The sequence below is a fragment of the Dendrobates tinctorius genome, unplaced genomic scaffold, assembly GCF_039654945.1.
Source record: "Dendrobates tinctorius isolate UK_male_01 unplaced genomic scaffold, ASM3965494v1 ptg000138l, whole genome shotgun sequence".
Taxonomy (NCBI): Eukaryota; Metazoa; Chordata; class Amphibia; order Anura; family Dendrobatidae; genus Dendrobates; species Dendrobates tinctorius.
The window spans coordinates 30065704-30083083 of NW_027361806.1; the positions used below are offsets into that span (position 1 = coordinate 30065704).

General features: G+C 46.6%; 1 protein-coding gene across 1 annotated transcript in view; it reads right to left on the reverse strand.

Annotated features, from left to right (window-relative positions):
* Positions 1–14636: 14636 nt before the first annotated feature.
* Positions 14637–17380, reverse strand: part of DMAP1 (DNA methyltransferase 1 associated protein 1) — an 88417-nt gene continuing 85673 nt past the window's right edge. The window contains exon 11 of the mRNA XM_073544955.1: positions 14637–15113. Coding sequence (XP_073401056.1) covers positions 15054–15113 — 60 coding nt within the window. The 3' untranslated portion in view covers positions 14637–15053. The remainder of the gene's footprint in view (positions 15114–17380) is intronic.

The following is a 17380-nucleotide window of genomic DNA, read 5'->3' on the forward strand; positions in this document are numbered from 1 at the left end:
ATCCATACACAACGCACCTCCATCACACCGGAGGGAGGGTAAGAATCGGATGTCCAGTAATCCATACACAACACACCGCCATCATCACACCGGAGGGAGTGTAGAGACCGGACGTCCAGTAATCCATACACAACGCACCATCATCACATCGGAGGGAGCATAGAGACCGGACGTCCAGTAATCCATACACAACGCACCACCATCATAACCCCGGAGGGAGCGTAGAAACTGGACATTCAGTAATCCATACACAATGCACCACCATCATCACATCGGAGGGAGCGTAGAGACCGGACATTCAGTAATCCATACACAACACACCGCCATCACATCAGAGGGAGCGTAGAGACCGGACATCCAGTAATCCATACACCGCTCCACCATCATCACACCGGAGGAAACAAAGAGACCGGACATCCAGTGATCCATACACAACGCACCTCCATCACACCGGAGGGAACAAAGAGACCGGACGTCCAGTAATCCATACACAACGCACCGCCATCATCACATCGGAGCGAGCGTAGAGACCGGACGTCCAGTAATCCATACACAACGCACCCCCATCATAACCCCGGAGGGAACGAAGAGACCGGACATCCAGTGATCCATACACAACGCACCTCCATCACACCGGAGGGAGGGTAAGAACCGGACGTCCAGTAATCCATACACAACGCACCACCATCATCACATCGGAGGGAGCGTACAGACCGGACATTCAGTAATCCATACACAACACACCACCATCACATCGGAGGGAGCGTAGAGACCGGACGTCCAGTAATCCATACACAACGCACCACCATCATAGCCCCGGAGGGAACAAAGACCAGACATCCAGTAATCCATACACAACACACCTCCATCACACCGGAGGGAGGGTAAGAACCGGACGTCCAGTAATTCATACACAATGCACCGCCATCATCACACCGGAGGGAGCGTAGAGATCGGACATCCAGTAATCCATTCACAACACACCGCCATCATCACACCGGAGGGAGCATAGAGACCGGACGTCCAGTAATCCATACACAACACACCGCCATCATCACACCAGAGGGAGCGTAGAGACCGGACGTCCAGTAATTCATACAAATTTAAGGGATTCAGAAAGAGAATTGGAGGGATCCAATGGCTGGATATCCTTAAAGACAAAAATGTCCAGGAAGGATGGGAAATCTTGAAAAATGAAATTCTCAAAGCACAAATGTTAACAATTCCGAAAAGTGGGAAGAATAGGAAGCATTTAAGGAAAGTAGGATGGAGGAACACAGAACTTAAGCACATGCTGAAAAGGAAGAAAAAAATGTTTATAAAATGGAAAGAGGGAGGCATATCTAAAGAAGAATATAATGCTGTTTGCAGAACCTGCAGGGCACAAATCAGATTACTAAGGCCTCTTTCACACTTCAGTTTTTTACAATCAGTCACAATCCGCCAGGTTTTGAAAAAAACGGATCCTCAATTTTCTTTTGAGGATCCGTTTTTTTCCCCCATTGACTTCCATTACTGGCGGATTGTGACGGATTGCCGTCCGTTGCATCCGTTTTTTTTGCGGATCCGCCAAAAGTTGCTGTCCGTCACCATCCTCAAAGATTTCAAAACGGAGCTTGCAACGTTTTTTTCTCTGGCGGATCCTCCAGACAGAATTTCGGGTTAAATTTGTTTCTGGGTGCCAGATGAAAAAAAAAATTCTCTCTCTCGGCCAGCGGTTCCTTTAAATTTCCTCATTTTCAGGATCCGTCTGAAAACGGATCCTGTGCCATCCGTTCACATCAGTTGAGAACGGATCCGCTTGTCTGCCTTTTTGGCGGATTTGAACTGATGCAAAAAACTGAAGTGTGAAAGAGGCCTAAAGCTGACAATGAATTGAGGCTTGCAAGAGATGTCAAAAGCAATAACAAAGGATTTTGGGGATATGTCAAAAGTAAAAGAAAGGTCAAAGAAGCTATAGGATTTTTACAGGATGGAAATGATGAAATGGTAAGACAGGATGTTGAGAAGGCCGAACTTTTAAATTCCTATTTTGCATCTGTTTTCTCTCAGAAAGGAAATGTAACATCAACTGTTCTTCACTGTCCTATTAAGGGAATAGAAGAATCCAGGATACCTATAAACAGAAAGATAGTGAGGAAACACTTAGCTAACCTAAATGAATTCAAGTCTCCAGGTGCAGATGAATTACACCCCAGAGTACTGAAGGAGATAGCAGAAGAAATTTTTGAACCCCTCTCCATAATCTTTGAAAATTCTTGGAGAACAGGAGAAGTGCCAGAAGACTGGAGAAGAGCAAATGTTGTTCCTATCTTCAAAAAGGGGAAGAAGGGGGACCCAGGCAACTATAGGCCGGTGAGTCTGACTTCTATACCAGGAAAGATCTTTGAACAAATTATTAAACAACATGTATGTCAGTACCTGGATAAGAATGAAGTGATTAAACAGAGTCAGCATGGGTTTGTAACTAATAAGTCATGTCAGACTAACTTAATTTCCTTCTATGACGGAATCACTGATTGGGTGGATCAAGGAAATGCTGTAGATATAGTATATCTTGACTTCAGCAAAGCATTTGACAAAGTCTCTCATACAATCCTTATTGAAAAAATGACTAAGTATGGAATGGACAAGGCAACTGATAGGTGGATTCATAACTTCCTTAGTGATCGGACCCAAAGAGTGGTCGTAAATGGCTGTACGTCCAGCTGGAAGAATGTCTCAAGTGGGGTACCACAGGGCTCTGTCCTGGGCCCTGTATTGTTCAACATCTTTATCAACGATTTAGATGAAGGAATTGAGGGTAAACTGATTAAATTTGCTGATGACACAAAGCTAGGAGGGATAGCTAATACTAGAGAAGAGAGAGAGAGGATTCAAAAAGATATAAATAAACTGGAGCAGTGGGCAGCAACCAACAGAATGGTTTTTAACAGGGAAAAATGCAAAGTACTACATCTGGGCAATAAAAATGAAAAAAGCATATACTGAATGGGAGGAATAGGGCTAAGCAACAGCACATGTGAAAAAGACTTGGGTATACTAATAGATCACAAACTGAATATGAGTCAACAGTGTGATGCAGCAGCAAAAAAGGCAAATGCAATTCTAGGATGTATTAACAGAAGCATACAGTCTAGATCACGTGAAGTCATTATTTCCCTCTACTCCTCTTTGGTCAGACCTCATCTGGAATATTGTGTCCAGTTTTGGGCACCACATTTTAGAAAAGACATCAACAACTGGAGCAAGTTCAGAAAAGAGCAACCAGAATGGTGACCGGTCTGCAAACCCTGTCTTAGGAGGAAAGGTTGCAGGATTTGGGAATGTTTAGTTTGCAAAAGAGAAGACTGAGAGGAGACTTAATAGCTGTCTACAAATATCTAAAGGGCTGTCACATTGTAGAAGGATCAACTTAATTCTCATTTGCACAAGGAAAGACTAGAAGCAATGGGATGAAACTGAATGGGAGGAGACACGGATTAGATATTAGAAAAAACTTTTTGACAGTTAGAGTGATCAATGAGTGGAACAGGCTGCCACGAGAAGTGGTGAGTTCTCCTTCAATGGAAGTCTTCAAACAGAGGCTGGACAGACATCTGACTGGGATGATTTAGGGAATCCTGCTTTGAGCAGGGGGATGGACCAGATGGCCCAGGAGGTCCCTTCCAACTCTACGATTCTATACACAACGCACCACCATCATAACCCCGGAGGGAACAAAGACCGGACATCCAGTAATCCATATACAACGCACCACCATCACACCGGAGGGAGCTTAGAGACCGGACATCCAGTAATCCATACACAACGCACCTCCATCACACCGGGGGGAGGGTAAGAACTGGACATCCAGTAATCCATACACAACGCACTGCCATCATCACACCGGAGGGAGCATAGAGACCGGACATCCAGTAATCCATACACACCGCACCGCCATCACACTGGAGGGAGCGTAGAGACCGGACGTCCAGTAATCCATACACACCGCACCGCCATCACACTGGAGGGAGCGTAGAGACCGGACATCCAGTAATCCATACACACCGCACCGCCATCACACCGGAGGGAGTGAAGAGACCGGACATCCAGTAATCCATACACACCGCACCGCCATCACACATCTGCAATCATTAGTGTAAATCACATGCATCTTTAAACCCCACGTCGGGGCTGTACTACTCAGTTCTCCATTTAAAACTCACATATGATTTTGTGCCACACCCCCAGAGCTGCGCTCGGAAGTCGCTGTTTTCTGTGACATCTGCAGTGCATTGTGGGAGCCTATCAGATTGGTTGCAGCTTGGTCCTCTGTACGGACACGTGAGGCCTCCGCGTGCTCCCGTATACCTCTGTACATACAGCGTCTGACGCAGCAGCTAAGACATTACCCATAGAAACATGAAGAAGCAGAACAGCACTTATCAAAGCGTCCATCATCTGCTGACCAGGGGGGACAACCACAGGGACCCCAACAATGAAGATGCAGAGAGGCCGCACTCAAAACGAAGGATCCACATTTAATAATAGGAACATTTTCCAGGATTCAACATATTACACACAGTTCCAGGTACACTACAACTCCCAGCATCTCCTAACCATTTATTTTGGTTCACGCTCCCCCTGCATCATCACAGCTATTACAAGTCCTCTGCGCTGAGAGAGGAGCGCGGAGCCGACCAGGTACCTGCTCAGGTAACTCCACCTGCAGGTCACATGACATGGATGATAGGAGAAAAAAAGCAACAACCGACCTCTGCTGCTCAGTGATGTCACCGATGATCTCTGGTGATGGATAGGAGGCATTCTCAGTGATGTCACCGATGATCTCTGGTGATGGATAGGAGGCATTCTCAGTGATGTCACCGATGATCTCTGGTGATGGATAGGAGGCATTCTCAGTGATGTCACCGCTGATCTCTGGTGATGGATAGGAGGCATTCTCAGTGATGTCACCGATGATCTCTGGTGATGGATAGGAGGCATTCTCAGTGATGTCACCGCTGATCTCTAGTGATGGATAGACATTCTCAGTGATGTCACCGCTGATCAATGGTGATGGATAGGAGACATTCTCAGTGATGTCACCTCTGATCTCTGGTGATGGATAGGAGGCATTCTCAGTGATGTCACCTCTGATCTCTAGTGATGGATGGGAGGCATTCTCAGTGATGTCACCTCTGATATCTAGTGATGGATAGGAGGCATTCTCAGTGATGTCACCTCTGATCTCTAGTGATGGATAGGAGACATTCTCAGTGATGTCACCTCTGATCTCTAGTGATGGATAGGAGACATTCTCAGTGATGTCACCTCTGATCACTGGTGATGGATAGGAGGCATTCTCAGGTATGTCACCTCTGATCTCTAGTGATGGATAGGAGGCATTCTCAGTGATGTCACATCTGGTGATGGATAGGAGGCATTCTCAGTGATGTCACCGCTGATCTCTGGTGATGGATAGGAGACATTCTCAGTGATGTCACCTCTGATCTCCAGTGATGGATAGGAGACATTCTCAGTGATGTCACCTCTGATCTCTAGTGATGGATAGGAGACATTCTCAGTGATGTCACCTCTGATCACTGGTGATGGATAGGAGGCATTCTCAGGTATGTCACCTCTGATCTCTAGTGATGGATAGGAGGCATTCTCAGTGATGTCACATCTGGTGATGGATAGGAGACATTCTCAGTGATGTCACCTCTGATCTCTAGTGATGGATAGGAGACATTCTCAGTGATGTCACCTCTGATCTCTGGTGATAGGAGGCATTCTCAGTGATGTCACCTCTGGTGATGGATAGGAGGCATTCTCAGTGATGTCACCTCTGGTGATGGATAGGAGGCATTCTCAGTGATGTCACCGCTGATCTATGGTGATGGATAGGAGGCATTCTCAGTGATGTCACCTCTGGTGATGGATAGGAGGCATTCTCAGTGATGTCACCTCTGGTGATGGATAGGAGGCATTCTCAGTGATGTCACCACTGATCTCTGGTGATGGATAGGAGGCATTCTCAGTGATGTCACCTCTGGTGATGGATAGGAGGCATTCTCAGTGATGTCACCGCTGATCTCTGGTGATGGATAGGAGACATTCTCAGTGATGTCACCTCTGATCTCTAGTGATGGATAGGAGACATTCTCAGTGATGTCACCTCTGATCTCTGGTGATGGATAGGAGGCATTCTCAGTGATGTCACCGCTGATCTCTAGTGATGGATAGGAGACATTCTCAGTGATGTCACCTCTGATCTCTAGTGATGGATAGGAGACATTCTCAGTGATGTCACCGCTGATCTCTAGTGATGGATAGGAGGCATTTTCAGTGATGTCACCTCTGATCTCTAGTGATGGATAGGAGACATTCTCAGTGATGTCACCTCTGATCTCTGGTGATGGATAGGAGGCATTCTCAGTGATGTCACCGCTGATCTCTAGTGATGGATAGGAGACATTCTCAGTGATGTCACCTCTGATCTCTAGTGATGGATAGGAGACACTCAGTGATGTCACCGCTGATCTCTAGTGATGGATAGGAGGCATTTTCAGTGATGTCACCGCTGATCTCTAGTGATGGATAGGAGACATTCTCAGTGATGTCACCGCTGATCTCTAGTGATGGATAGGAGACATTCTCAGTGATGTCACCTCTGATCTCTAGTGATGGATAGGAGACATTCTCAGTGATGTCACCTCTGATCTCTAGTGATGGATAGGAGGCATTCTCAGTGATGTCACATCTGGTGATGGATAGGAGGCATTCTCAGTGATGTCACCGCTGATCTCTGGTGATGGATAGGAGACATTCTCAGTGATGTCACCTCTGATCACTGGTGATGGATAGGAGGCATTCTCAGGTATGTCACCTCTGATCTCTAGTGATGGATAGGAGGCATTCTCAGTGATGTCACATCTGGTGATGGATAGGAGGCATTCTCAGTGATGTCACATCTGGTGATGGATAGGAGGCATTCTCAGTGATGTCACCGCTGATCTCTAGTGATGGATAGGAGACATTCTCAGTGATGTCACCTCTGATCACTGGTGATGGATAGGAGGCATTCTCAGGTATGTCACCTCTGATCTCTAGTGATGGATAGGAGGCATTCTCAGTGATGTCACATCTGATCACTGGTGATGGATAGGAGGCATTCTCAGTGATGTCACCTCTGATCACTGGTGATGGATAGGAGGCATTCTCAGGTATGTCACCTCTGATCTCTAGTGATGGATAGGAGGCATTCTCAGTGATGTCACATCTGATCTCTAGTGATGGATAGGAGACATTCTCAGTGATGTCACCTCTGATCACTGGTGATGGATAGGAGGCATTCTCAGGTATGTCACCTCTGATCTCTAGTGATGGATAGGAGGCATTCTCAGTGATGTCACATCTGGTGATGGATAGGAGGCATTCTCAGTGATGTCACATCTGGTGATGGATAGGAGGCATTCTCAGTGATGTCACCTCTGATCTCTAGTGATGGATAGGAGACATTCTCAGTGATGTCACCTCTGATCACTGGTGATGGATAGGAGGCATTCTCAGGTATGTCACCTCTGATCTCTAGTGATGGATAGGAGGCATTCTCAGTGATGTCACATCTGGTGATGGATAGGAGGCATTCTCAGTGATGTCACCGCTGATCTCTGGTGATGGATAGGAGACATTCTCAGTGATGTCACCTCTGATCTCTAGTGATGGATAGGAGACATTCTCAGTGATGTCACCTCTGATCTCTGGTGATAGGAGGCATTCTCAGTGATGTCACCGCTGATCTCTGGTGATGGATAGGAGGCATTCTCAGTGATGTCACCTCTGATCTCTAGTGATGGATAGGAGGCATTCTCAGTGATGTCACCGCTGAACTCTGGTGATGGATAGGAGGCATTCTCAGTGATGTCACCTCTGATCTCTAGTGATGGATAGGAGGCATTCTCAGTGATGTCACCTCTGGTGATGGATAGGAGGCATTCTCAGTGATGTCACCTCTGGTGATGGATAGGAGGCATTCTCAGTGATGTCACCGCTGATCTCTGGTGATGGATAGGAGACATTCTCAGTGATGTCACCTCTGATCTCTGGTGATGGATAGGAGGCATTCTCAGTGATGTCACCTCTGATCTCTGGTGATGGATAGGAGGCATTCTCAGTGATGTCACCTCTGATCTCTGGTGATGGATAGGAGGCATTCTCAGTGATGTCACCTCTGATCTCTGGTGATGGATAGGAGGCATTCTCAGTGAGGTCACCTCTGATCTCTGGTGATGGATAGGAGGCATTCTCAGTGAGGTCACCGCTGATCTCTGGTGATGGTTAGGAGACATTCTCAGTGATGTCACCTCTGATCTCTGGTGATGGATAGGAGGCACTCTCAGTGATGTCACCGCTGATCTATGGTGATGGATAGGAGGCATTCTCAGTGATGTCACCGCTGATCTCTGGTGATGGATAGGAGGCATTCTCAGGGATGTCACCGCTGATCTCTGGTGATGGATAGGAGGCATTCTCAGTGATGTCACCTCTGGTGATGGATAGGAGGCATTCTCAGTGATGTCACATCTGGTGATGGATAGGAGGCATTCTCAGTGATGTCACCGCTGATCTCTGGTGATGGATAGGAGACATTCTCAGTGATGTCACCTCTGATCTCTAGTGATGGATAGGAGACATTCTCAGTGATGTCACCGCTGATCTCTAGTGATGGATAGGAGACATTCTCAGTGATGTCACCGCTGATCTCTGGTGATGGATAGGAGGCATTCTCAGTGATGTCACCTCTGATCTCTAGTGATGGATAGGAGACATTCTCAGTGATGTCACCGCTGATCTCTAGTGATGGATAGGAGACATTCTCAGTGATGTCACCTCTGATCTCTGGTGATGGATAGGAGGCATTCTCAGTGATGTCACCTCTGATCTCTGGTGATGGATAGGAGGCATTCTCAGTGATGTCACCGCTGATCTCTAGTGATGAATAGGAGACATTCTCAGTGATGTCACCTCTGATCTCTGGTGATAGGAGGCATTCTCAGTGATGTCACCGCTGATCTATGGTGATGGATAGGAGGCATTCTCAGTGATGTCACCTCTGGTGATGGATAGGAGGCATTCTCAGTGATGTCACCTCTGGTGATGGATAGGAGGCATTCTCAGTGATGTCACCACTGATCTCTGGTGATGGATAGGAGGCATTCTCAGTGATGTCACCTCTGGTGATGGATAGGAGGCATTCTCAGTGATGTCACCGCTGATCTCTGGTGATGGATAGGAGACATTCTCAGTGATGTCACCTCTGATCTCTAGTGATGGATAGGAGACATTCTCAGTGATGTCACCTCTGATCTCTGGTGATGGATAGGAGGCATTCTCAGTGATGTCACCGCTGATCTCTAGTGATGGATAGGAGACATTCTCAGTGATGTCACCTCTGATCTCTAGTGATGGATAGGAGACATTCTCAGTGATGTCACCGCTGATCTCTAGTGATGGATAGGAGGCATTTTCAGTGATGTCACCTCTGATCTCTAGTGATGGATAGGAGACATTCTCAGTGATGTCACCTCTGATCTCTGGTGATGGATAGGAGGCATTCTCAGTGATGTCACCGCTGATCTCTAGTGATGGATAGGAGACATTCTCAGTGATGTCACCTCTGATCTCTAGTGATGGATAGGAGACACTCAGTGATGTCACCGCTGATCTCTAGTGATGGATAGGAGGCATTTTCAGTGATGTCACCGCTGATCTCTAGTGATGGATAGGAGACATTCTCAGTGATGTCACCGCTGATCTCTAGTGATGGATAGGAGACATTCTCAGTGATGTCACCTCTGATCTCTAGTGATGGATAGGAGACATTCTCAGTGATGTCACCTCTGATCTCTAGTGATGGATAGGAGGCATTCTCAGTGATGTCACATCTGGTGATGGATAGGAGGCATTCTCAGTGATGTCACCGCTGATCTCTGGTGATGGATAGGAGACATTCTCAGTGATGTCACCTCTGATCACTGGTGATGGATAGGAGGCATTCTCAGGTATGTCACCTCTGATCTCTAGTGATGGATAGGAGGCATTCTCAGTGATGTCACATCTGGTGATGGATAGGAGGCATTCTCAGTGATGTCACCTCTGATCTCTAGTGATGGATAGGAGACATTCTCAGTGATGTCACCTCTGATCACTGGTGATGGATAGGAGGCATTCTCAGGTATGTCACCTCTGATCTCTAGTGATGGATAGGAGGCATTCTCAGTGATGTCACATCTGGTGATGGATAGGAGGCATTCTCAGTGATGTCACCGCTGATCTCTGGTGATGGATAGGAGACATTCTCAGTGATGTCACCTCTGATCTCTAGTGATGGATAGGAGACATTCTCAGTGATGTCACCTCTGATCTCTGGTGATAGGAGGCATTCTCAGTGATGTCACCGCTGATCTCTGGTGATGGATAGGAGGCATTCTCAGTGATGTCACCTCTGATCTCTAGTGATGGATAGGAGGCATTCTCAGTGATGTCACCGCTGAACTCTGGTGATGGATAGGAGGCATTCTCAGTGATGTCACCTCTGATCTCTAGTGATGGATAGGAGGCATTCTCAGTGATGTCACCTCTGGTGATGGATAGGAGGCATTCTCAGTGATGTCACCTCTGGTGATGGATAGGAGGCATTCTCAGTGATGTCACCGCTGATCTCTGGTGATGGATAGGAGACATTCTCAGTGATGTCACCTCTGATCTCTGGTGATGGATAGGAGGCATTCTCAGTGATGTCACCTCTGATCTCTGGTGATGGATAGGAGGCATTCTCAGTGATGTCACCTCTGATCTCTGGTGATGGATAGGAGGCATTCTCAGTGATGTCACCTCTGATCTCTGGTGATGGATAGGAGGCATTCTCAGTGAGGTCACCTCTGATCTCTGGTGATGGATAGGAGGCATTCTCAGTGAGGTCACCGCTGATCTCTGGTGATGGTTAGGAGACATTCTCAGTGATGTCACCTCTGATCTCTGGTGATGGATAGGAGGCACTCTCAGTGATGTCACCGCTGATCTATGGTGATGGATAGGAGGCATTCTCAGTGATGTCACCGCTGATCTCTGGTGATGGATAGGAGGCATTCTCAGGGATGTCACCGCTGATCTCTGGTGATGGATAGGAGGCATTCTCAGTGATGTCACCTCTGGTGATGGATAGGAGGCATTCTCAGTGATGTCACATCTGGTGATGGATAGGAGGCATTCTCAGTGATGTCACCGCTGATCTCTGGTGATGGATAGGAGACATTCTCAGTGATGTCACCTCTGATCTCTAGTGATGGATAGGAGACATTCTCAGTGATGTCACCGCTGATCTCTAGTGATGGATAGGAGACATTCTCAGTGATGTCACCTCTGATCTCTGGTGATGGATAGGAGGCATTCTCAGTGATGTCACCTCTGATCTCTGGTGATGGATAGGAGGCATTCTCAGTGATGTCACCGCTGATCTCTAGTGATGAATAGGAGACATTCTCAGTGATGTCACCTCTGATCTCTGGTGATAGGAGGCATTCTCAGTGATGTCACCGCTGATCTCTGGTGATGGATAGGAGGCATTCTCAGTGAGGTCACCGCTGATCTCTGGTGATGGTTAGGAGACATTCTCAGTGATGTCACCTCTGATCTCTGGTGATGGATAGGAGGCACTCTCAGTGATGTCACCGCTGATCTATGGTGATGGATAGGAGGCATTCTCAGTGATGTCACCGCTGATCTCTGGTGATGGATAGGAGGCATTCTCAGGGATGTCACCGCTGATCTCTGGTGATGGATAGGAGGCATTCTCAGTGATGTCACCTCTGGTGATGGATAGGAGGCATTCTCAGTGATGTCACATCTGGTGATGGATAGGAGGCATTCTCAGTGATGTCACCGCTGATCTCTGGTGATGGATAGGAGACATTCTCAGTGATGTCACCTCTGATCTCTAGTGATGGATAGGAGACATTCTCAGTGATGTCACCGCTGATCTCTAGTGATGGATAGGAGACATTCTCAGTGATGTCACCGCTGATCTCTGGTGATGGATAGGAGGCATTCTCAGTGATGTCACCTCTGATCTCTAGTGATGGATAGGAGACATTCTCAGTGATGTCACCGCTGATCTCTAGTGATGGATAGGAGACATTCTCAGTGATGTAACCTCTGATCTCTGGTGATGGATAGGAGGCATTCTCAGTGATGTCACCTCTGATCTCTGGTGATGGATAGGAGGCATTCTCAGTGATGTCACCGCTGATCTCTAGTGATGAATAGGAGACATTCTCAGTGATGTCACCTCTGATCTCTGGTGATAGGAGGCATTCTCAGTGATGTCACCGCTGATCTCTGGTGATGGATAGGAGGCATTCTCAGTGATGTCACCTCTGATCTCTGGTGATGGATAGGAGACATTCTCAGCGATGTCACCTTTGATCTCTAGTGATGGATAGGAGGCATTCTCAGTGATGTCACCGCTGATGTCTAGTGATGGATAGGAGGCATTCTCAGTGATGTCACCTCTGGTGATGGATAGGAGGCACTCTCAGTAATGTCACCTCTGTTGATGGATAGGAGGCATTCTCAGTGAAGTCACCGCTGATCTCTGGTGATGGATAGGAGGCATTCTCAGTGATGTCACCGCTGATCTCTAGTGATGGATAGGAAGCATTCTCAGTGATGTCACCTCTGATCTCTGGTGATGGTTAGGAGACATTCTCAGTGATGTCACCTCTGATCTCTAGTGATGGATAGGAGGCATTCTCAGTGATGTCACCGCTGATCTATGGTGATGGATAGGAGGCATTCTCAGTGATGTCACCTCTGTTGATGGATAGGAGGCATTCTCAGTGATGTCACCTCTGTTGATGGATAGGAGGCATTCTCAGTGATGTCACAGCTGATCTCTGGTGATGGATAGGAGGCATTCTCAGGGATGTCACCTCTGATCTCTAGTGATGGATAGGAGGCATTCTCAGTGATGTCACATCTGGTGATGGATAGGAGGCATTCTCAGTGATGTCACCGCTGATCTCTGGTGATGGATAGGAGACATTCTCAGTGATGTCACCTCTGATCTCTAGTGATGGATAGGAGACATTCTCAGTGATGTCACCTCTGATCTCTAGTGATGGAAGGAGACATTCTCAGTGATGTCACCTCTGATCTCTGGTGATGGATAGGAGGCATTCTCAGTGATGTCACCGCTGATCTCTGGTGATGGATAGGAGACATTCTCAGTGATGTCACCTCTGATCTCTGGTGATGGTTAGGAGGCATTCTCAGTGATGTCACCACTGATCTCTGGTGATAGATAGGAGGCATTCTCAGTGATGTCACCTCTGATCTCTGGTGATGGTTAGGAGGCATTCTCAGTGATGTCACCACTGATCTCTGGTGATAGATAGGAGACATTCTCAGTGATGTCACCTCTGATCTCTGGTGATAGATAGGAGGCATTCTCAGTGATGTCACCTCTGGTGATGGATAGGAGGCATTCTCAGTAATGTCACCTCTGTTGATGGATAGGAGGCATTCTCAGTGAAGTCACCGCTGATCTCTGGTGATGGATAGGAGGCATTCTCAGTGATGTCACCGCTGATTTCTAGTGATGGATAGGAAGCATTCTCAGTGATGTCACCTCTGATCTCTGGTGATGGTTAGGAGACATTCTCAGTGATGTCACCTCTGATCTCTAGTGATGGATAGGAGGCATTCTCAGTGATGTCACCGCTGATCTATGGTGATGGATAGGAGGCATTCTCAGTGATGTCACATCTGGTGATGGATAGGAGACATTCTCAGTGATGTCACCGCTGATCTCTGGTGATGGATAGGAGACATTCTCAGTGATGTCACCTCTGATCTCTAGTGATGGATAGGAGGCATTCTCAGTGATGTCACCGCTGATCTATGGTGATGGATAGGAGGCATTCTCAGTGATGTCACCTCTGTTGATGGATAGGAGGCATTCTCAGTGATGTCACCTCTGTTGATGGAAAGGAGGCATTCTCAGTGATGTCACAGCTGATCTCTGGTGATGGATAGGAGGCATTCTCAGGGATGTCACCTCTGATCTCTAGTGATGGATAGGAGGCATTCTCAGTGATGTCACATCTGGTGATGGATAGGAGGCATTCTCAGTGATGTCACCGCTGATCTCTGGTGATGGATAGGAGACATTTTCAGTGATGTCACCGCTGATCTCTGGTGATGGATAGGAGACATTCTCAGTGATGTCACCGCTGATCTCTGGTGATGGATAGGAGACATTCTCAGTGATGTCACCGCTGATCTCTGGTGATGGATAGGAGACATTCTCAGTGATGTCACCGCTGATCTCTGGTGATGGATAGGAGACATTCTCAGTGATGTCACCGCTGATCTCTAGTGATGGATAGGAGACATTCTCAGTGATGTCACCGCTGATCTCTGGTGATGGATAGGAGGCATTCTCAGTGATGTCACCGCTGATCTCTAGTGATAGAATAAGTACTGTAAAGGCTGAGTGTGTATTTGCTGGTGGGGGAGGAGGAGGTTCTCATCATTCTGGATACAAGAGTGCTGACATTTCGGAGTAAATATTTCTGTACCTGAAATAATGCGGGTGTCAATTTTTTTATTTTATTAATCTCCCATGATGCAACAGTTAAACCACTGTTTTGAATTTTCATTTCTAGATGGAAGTCCGTATAATAAACCGCATGGACCTGACAACCGTCCGCTGTGGGGGAACTGAAATTATAAGTGGGCAAAGTCTGACAAGTTTTTTCTGCAGCAGACGGTAAACACAGAGTACAGGGGGTGCACTGACTTTCCCCAAACCTGTCCTGTGCAGAGTAGCCATGCCGCTCCCCACGCAGAATGGTGTCCGACCGCAGGAATCGCACCCGTTCTGTCTCATCTAATCGCGAACATAAATATTTACATTAACTAAAATCACTGGATGCAAAATGTCATCATCTCCCGGCAGCCGCTGGAGCCGACCCAAACGTTCACTGGTCCTTGTGCCAAGACCCTCAAGGCTTCTTCATCTTCTTCACGGACGAGGAACTCGAGGCTGATTCTCTCCTCTTCCGCTGTGAACACAAAGGAGAAAATCGGAAGAAAACTTATCAGAATGTAGGAACCCGACATTCTCAGAACCAGACACATGACAGCGGGGGTGGGGGGGGCGACAGGACGGATAAGAGATCGGCAGTAGGACTGAAGACCCCACTACTTGATAACACAGGGCTAAAACAAGATCCTGGAGAAATCAAATCCTCATTAGTGACAGAGGCCAGGAACCTACAGATGTGCTCATCCTGCACCTCCAGGTGCAGGAACAGAATATGACAACAGCAGTAAAGACCAAAGCAAAGGCGGGACAGAGAAATAAAGTCTCCTCCCCCAGTAATGGCTGATAACGGGGAGTAATAGATTGTAGTCTCCTGTCCTACAGTCTCCTCCCCAGTAATGGCTGATAACAGGGAGTAATAGATTGTAGTCTCCTGTCCTACAGTCTCCTCCCCAGTAATGGCTGATAACAGGGAGTAATAGATTGTAGTCTCCTGTCCTACAGTCTCCTCCCCCAGTAATGGCTGATAACGGGGAGTAATAGATTGTAGTCTCCTGTCCTACAGTCTCCTCCCCCAGTAATGGCTGATAACAGGGAGTAATAGATTGTAGTCTCCTGTCCTACAGTCTCCTCCCCCAGTAATGGCTGATAACGGGGAGTAATAGATTGTAGTCTCCTGTCCTACAGTCTCCTCCTCCAGTAATGGCTGATAACAGGGAGTAATAGATTGTAGTCTCCTGTCCTACAGTCTCCTCCTCCAGTAATGGCTGATAACAGGGAGTAATAGATTGTAGTCTCCTGTCCTACAGTCTCCTCCCCAGTAATGGCTGATAACGGGGAGTAGTAGATTGTAGTCTCCTGTCCAACAGTCTCCTCCCCCAGTAATGGCTGATAACAGGGAGTAATAGATTGTAGTCTCCTGTCCTACAGTCTCCTCCCCCAGTAATGGCTGATAACAGGGAGTAGTAGATTGTAGTCTCCTGTCCTACAGTCTCCTCCCCCAGTAATGGCTGATAACGGGGAGTAGTAGATTGTAGGTCTTTTTTATTATTATAAAATCCTTCACGACGTTACAAAATAGAACACAACACAACAAACATAGAACAAAAACTCCAATCAGAAACAATATGACAAAATCAGACACAAACACAAAGAAATAAACAAGAAATGGAAACAATAAGGGAAATTCTCGACCTACAAAACGGGAAAAGAAAATTAAATTAAAGAAACAAGAAATTAAAAACTAAAAAAAACAAAAAAGGAACAAAATTACAATAATTACACCAGTACCCCCTTAAAATAATAAATAAATAAAATCATGTAAAACCCCCGACCCAGCTCCATTCACACTATTATATACACCCCATGAACTACATTTACACCGTCCTATATACAATACTATATACACTATATACAATATAAACATATGACACCAGTCCGAATATTGTACAAGACACACCTAATACCCTCTGGTCCCACTGCCTTACCTCACAGCCTCCCCCTTACACCGCCACATTCACACTTACGACAAACCTAATTACAAACATAGTATAGAAAATTAACAATATTTATATATTTTTTCCTTTTTTTTCCTTTTATTTATTTTTTTTTTTATTTTTTCCTTTTTTTGGGATTTTTTTTTTTTTTTTTTCAACACTATATATAAAACACACATCTACTCTAACTATCCCACCACCCCTGATCCAGCTCTGGCCACAAAGTTCAGGATTTCTCCGAGCTAGGGTCAGGCCCCAAAGTTTTTCCCCAGGCGGGGCCTGGACCAGGCCAGATCAGTCTCTTATCACCGCTGTTGAAAACCCCCCATCCCCCCACCCAACCTAACTAAGACCCTCTATTATACACAATATATACAATACATACATTACGCTATATACAATATATACATAAACCAACGTTACAGAACATAACCTACGTACTCACCACTTAAGGCTCAAGTTCGATGCTTGCAAACCTTCTATTGAGGAGACTGAAATTCAAAACAAAACTCTAGAGTGAAAAGGCATCAGCCCACCACCAGGATATAGGAGTACTAACGGACTAAGGCACCCCGAAGGAGAAACCCCTCCAGAGATGGGCCGCCCTCCGGGCACCCAGTCTTTCATACTCCAGAGAATGGACCTTCACCAGGGCACCTAGGATGCTGCTATAAACTTCGTCTACACGGAGGATTTTACTCTGCGTCGAAACTAAAACTCGTGCGTTCCACGTGAAGTACCTGACCACTGCGCTGACTATAAATAAAGTGACTCTGTCCCTTCTCCCGAG